General features: G+C 40.3%; 1 protein-coding gene across 1 annotated transcript; it reads right to left on the bottom strand.

Moving 5' to 3' along the window:
• Nucleotides 1-3185: 3185 nt before the first annotated feature.
• On the bottom strand, nucleotides 3186-4799 carry LOC149170351 (putative E3 ubiquitin-protein ligase ARI8). The gene is made up of 2 exons (XM_089425529.1): nucleotides 4059-4799; nucleotides 3186-3749 (listed from the first exon to the last, which is right to left on the bottom strand). Exons 1-2 carry the CDS (start codon nucleotides 4797-4799, stop codon nucleotides 3186-3188), a joined length of 1305 nt encoding a protein of 434 aa, XP_089281655.1.
• Between the last annotated feature and the right edge of the window lie 586 nt (nucleotides 4800-5385).

The raw sequence follows: 5385 nt of genomic DNA, 5'->3' as shown, positions 1-5385 counted from the left end.
ACCATCAGGTTCGAATAACAGAGGACGACAAGTAGAAAACAATGTTCACCAAAGAATGGGGCTCGTATGCATACCACATCATGCCTTTTGGCCTAAAGAATGCACCTTTTGTGTTCTCCCGAATTATTATCACCATTTTCAGAGACTACATTCACCGGTTCTTTGAGGTATACATGGACGGTTGGATAGTTTACAATCTATTGAAAAAACATTCTAGCTTACATAGAGTAATGTTCGATCGGTGCAAACAACTACAAATCTCCCTAAACATGAAGTGTATCTTTGTAGTTCTGTTTGGCAAGTTGTTGGGACACATCATTTGCAAAGACAATGATTGTGTGTACCTTGCAAATACCATGTTTTTTTTTACCAATTCTACTTCCCATATACACAATTTTCGCAGAAATCAAAATCGAGAGAGTTTTTATGTTCTAACATACCTTTACCATGAATTATTTGAAGGCCCTTCTCTCCAATATTTCCAAGCCTTTGATGCCATATCATGGTATTTTCTCCAGAGACCACTAGATTTTCTTCTCCAGTTTCAAGAACCACAGAACTATTGCACCCATTGATAACAGTGGTACCTTGAATCTTGTACAGAGTTCCAGTCTAAACTCTCTGCATTAATACGAGTGCTCCTCGAAGCATCTTGTAGGTATATTTCTCGAACACTCTTTTTAGACCTACAACATCCATATTGCTTACATAAATTAGATTTCTGACCAAATACGAATATGTAGAGCACCTGAAAGTGTTCTAATCCTTCTACCTTGCAACTTCAACTTGACTTTTCTGTGACCAAAGATTCTTGCATTCCTGTCATCCCCTAAGAAGACATCATCACCATCATATTTCTCATACTCGCATAACCACTCTCTACGGGGATTGAAGTGAAAGGATGCACCTGAGTCAATGAACCATGACTCATGATCTACATGTGTACTTGAAGAAAAATCCAAGTACACACCCCCACCTTCATCTAAGGTGGTTTTTTTGAATCTGCAGAAGGAGCATCATCAGATCCCTTTCCTTTCTCAGGTACTTTAGATTTACAGTCCCTTTTGAAGTGCCCTTCCTTTTCGCATTTCCAGCACACCTTTAGAGGTTTTCCTGGAGATTTAGATCTCCTTCTAGATTAAAATCTCCCACTCGAAGACTTATTTTTGTTTATGTTTTGGGACCGTCATCGTACATACAAGGCATCACCATTCTGGCCCTCCATATTTTTCCATCTCATCTCCTCTGACAACAAGGATGAGACTATTTCATCAAATCGAAACGCAGTTGCATTGATACATATTGTGACAACCAAACTGCCCACGAATCGGGTAGTGAACACAACAAACAAATGCACCTATTTTCAATTGAAATTTTAATATCAACAGATAGTAACTGGCCTACCACAATATTAAAGGCATTCATATGCTTTGTCAACGAGTCTCCATCTTTCATCCATGGTTATACAACATTTTTGTAGCAACAGTTTATTCACCAGAGACTTAGATTGGTAGAATGTCCCTAACTTGTCCCACAAATCCTTCGCTGAAGCTTCCCCTGATAAATTCAACAATACCGAATCCAAGAAACACAACTGTATTGTGCTCTTTGCTTTCTGATCCAACTTCGCCAAGTCTTCAACTGACATTATTGTTGGTTTAGTACCCGGATGTACCGCAATCACTGATGTTTATCCACTAGTAGATCCTCCATCTTGAGTTTCCACAACTCAAAACTTTAACCATCAAATTTTTCGGTGTCTATCTTTACATTGCTCACCATCTTCTTTCACCATAAGAATTGATTGTGCGGATCTCTTACTGAATAGGGTCTGCCACATGCAAGAAAAGAAAACCCCTCAACAAGAAAAGGTGTCCCCGATTGAACTGTTTGAAGCCTCATTTCCAATAAATTTGGTCGTTGTTCCAGAGCTAATCACTATCCCTCCCGCTCCTCGGTTCCTTGAAACCGCATAGCTTGAAACTTCCCCCCAAGGCCACTGAGGAAAATCTATTGCTAGCAACCAACCCTTGCAAAGAAACATCTCACACACATCAACAATGCAACCCGAGAACCTTTAGCACTAGTTGTTTGAATTTATCCAACGTGCAACTCATAGGGCTGAACAGATCCATAATGACCTGGTCACCGAGCACGAGCACCAGAAGCACTAGCTTGTGACTATCATGGCAGAGCGAGATCAACTCTGACATACCAATCAAAAACAGTAATCACAGGTCAAGCATGTGACATGAAAGCTATAAGCACTATAGCCAACTGTGGTTGATTTAGTTATTGAAGCACCTGAGGAATTTTCGTCTTGCACATTGGCCGGCTGATGCGATCGTATTTAGACAACAGAAATGGAACTTGTGGTCACCAACAAGGAGCTGAAGAAGAGTTTACATACGGTAAGACTAGTGCTGCCCAATCCAGCCACAAGCTACATCACAGAGATCGAGCTGAAACTCCACACGGCCGCTGCGCTAAAAGCTTCGTGTTGCCTCCACAGGGCCGCTGCGCTAAAAGCTTCGTGTTGCCCTACGGATGGTTATGTGCTAAGGGAGCAAGTCAACAATTGGTCAAGTAGCTTGGCCATGAAAAACTAGAAACTGTATCCACTCCGACAACAACTCCACCAAAAGCTACCATGAAAAACTAGAAACTGTATCCACTCCGACAACAACTCCACCAACGCATCACTGATAACAAGACCTGTAGGGACAAAGGCGAGGTAAATAAAATCGATGACGAGATCAACTCCCTCCAGGCTAGGGTACAACAAATTGAGGAGGAATCGGACAAGACAAAAAAGAAAATTCTTGATATTAGGCCACCAGTGGATAAGCATTTGATTACTCTGCGGGAGGTATGGAGGTATGTGACGAGGTCGAAGAATAGTGGAGCACCGTGTAGAACACCCACCCTGATCAACTGAACTGCATATCAACCCTTGAATTTCTCCAAAAGGTAGAAACCCTCACACGCATCTAGGAGATGACATTGGAAGATTATAACTGCTTCCGCGAGGAAAGATTATCGCAGTACCTGAGTTGGCACTTTCATTTGGACAAGAAGGCAAAAGTGTAGAAAAATTTGTCCCGCATGATTCAAGACCAACACAACCAGAGGCAGAATCAACGGCACCGAAAGAAGAAGAAAGAGCATATCAACAAGAAATAACATTAGAGTCCAAGCCTGATACAGAAGTCATCAAAATCGCGCAACACCTTTTTCCCAGTCGAAGTATCAGTGTCATCTTTAAGGGCGATTTCTATATGGTCTTGCAACTCTTGTTCAACGCAATGATGAAGTCGTTCTAAACTACTTTCAGCTTCACCTTGTAGGAATTCGAAAAGATTTTGTTTTTTGCGAACAATATCAGCTTCCTGATCATGATGGCTGGATGCTGGGGTTAAATAATAGCCATATGCATATGTCCATTTAAGCATGTGCCTACATTCTGCTATCTGCAACCATGCATCTACCACACATTTGAACTTTTTAAAACCAGATCGACTCATTTTCGTCTGTTTACACTCATTCAATATTTTAATCTCTACCTCTGGCACAGCCTGCAGATCAGATAACACCTTTTCCTCTGACTTTTCATTTGTCGTCCATCTTTCCATATAAAATACCAACCTATCCGAAGAAGATGTTTTAGCTACAAACCTTTTCCAAGAATCAAAGGAGGCCGAATTCCTGGATTGATTCCCTGCATCAATTCTTCCTGATGTTGTTGCAACCTGATCAGGACTATATTGATTGCAAGAATTATGTTTAAACCAATCACCAAGGCATAACCAACAGAATTGAAATTCACATTGGGACGCACATGTCATGTGCATACACCCTTGATTTTTCTCTATTGGTCGATCACACTTTGGACACGGCTTGGAATTACAAAATATCCATCACGCATTGAGTGAATCACCATTATTAATTTGATCAATCCATTTTTTGACTGTGTCGCAGCATATTGGACGATGAGACTCCTCTAAACAATTCCAGCAAAATTTATGTGAACAATTGCAGACAACCTCCTCATGAATTACATTAGAATTAGCAGAGTCAACCTCCACACAGTACCCACAGTCTGGCGCTGGACACCATTTAACCATACTGTTTTGTTCAACATATGACCTCACAAGATAGGTTCTATATTTGTTCGTATCTTCCTCAGATAACCCCAGAGAAAAAACCATGTCTTCACTCACAATGGCACGGCATCGTGGACCTTGATGTGGACATCGTAGGTTGAGGCATCCTGCACCATCATGATTTATTGATGTGTGAATAAAAGTTGGCCAACAATCTTGGCAAAATAAATGGTCGTAGTACTTGAGTGACTTCATGTCTCTGATCTTGAAATCATAGAAACATATCGGACAGGTAGTTAACTCCTCCATTTTTTCTTCTTTGGTCTCATGTTTATCATCCGGCTGCAACAATAGGCCCACAACATTTCTCACTTTCTCCTCGTCTTCAAACCATTGATCGTTGGCATTAACAGAATTCCAACCGAAGTGACGCAAGAGAATAGCTGCCTCGGCTTCCGAGACAGCCAGCACAGTGGAAACGCTTTTGGTAGCATTGTGCAGAAGATCACCAATGTCGTTCAGACATAAAGCCGTATATTTCATACGTCCTTTATTGTCATCATGACGACTGCGTGCTATTTCCACCATGCTTTCATATCTCAATTCTTCATCTTCGTTTTCGCTTTCGTTGCTTTCCTTTTCATTGCTTTCGCTATCATATATCTCATTATCAGACATTTCATCGTATAAAGCCATATTGGTCGAGTTCGAGTAGATCAGAGAATGAGACTTTTTTTCGGGCCTTGCGGAATCCACAGAAACAAAACTCTCTGACCGTGTTCAAGCAGGTTAAAGCTAAACCGCAATGTTGTCAAGAAACTGTGTTCCCTTACCTTTTTGTACTAAATCAATCTTTGCTTGGCTGATATTTATACTCATGTAACTTGGCGCAGATACCAAAAACCATTCATGAGTCGACATGGGTGATTATCCGGCTGATTTTAGACGTAATTTAAAATAATGGTTACAACCCAGAGTAAAGCGGTTTCCCCGCCATCTATTTCTCCCACTAGGAGAAGCATTATGTTGTCATTATTACTCTTTTTTTCGAGGAGAAACATTCCGTTGTCATTATTAATGAATCACAAACCCTAACATCCACCAAATATATCTATGAAAGTATAGTGAATTAAAATATTAAATTTTAACCAAATTTTTCTTGATATTTCTTCTAAATATGCCAAAAATTTCACCATTTGAAGTATCACATAAAAAATGTAATGAAAATGTAAAAGTGATTCATTCAAAGTATAAAAACCCTAGGATTATATGCTCTCATACC

Source organism: Pinus tabuliformis, chromosome 4_2 (genome assembly GCF_031772625.1).
Source record: "Pinus tabuliformis cultivar Carrire ecotype Pingquan chromosome 4_2, CPIR1, whole genome shotgun sequence".
Lineage (NCBI taxonomy): Eukaryota > Viridiplantae > Streptophyta > Pinopsida > Pinales > Pinaceae > Pinus > Pinus tabuliformis.
This window is presented reverse-complemented; position numbering and strand designations above follow the sequence as displayed.

What these genes read in the sequence shown, in the direction of transcription:
- LOC149170351 (XM_089425529.1), bottom strand. Translation starts at nt 4,799, where the DNA reads ATGGCTTTATACGATGAAATGTCTGATAATGAGATATATGATAGCGAA. An exon ending in TTGACTCTGCTAATTCTAAT is followed by an intron (nt 3,750 to 4,058) that starts GTAATTCATGAG and finishes AGTCCTGATCAG; the next exon opens with GTTGCAACAACATCAGGAAG.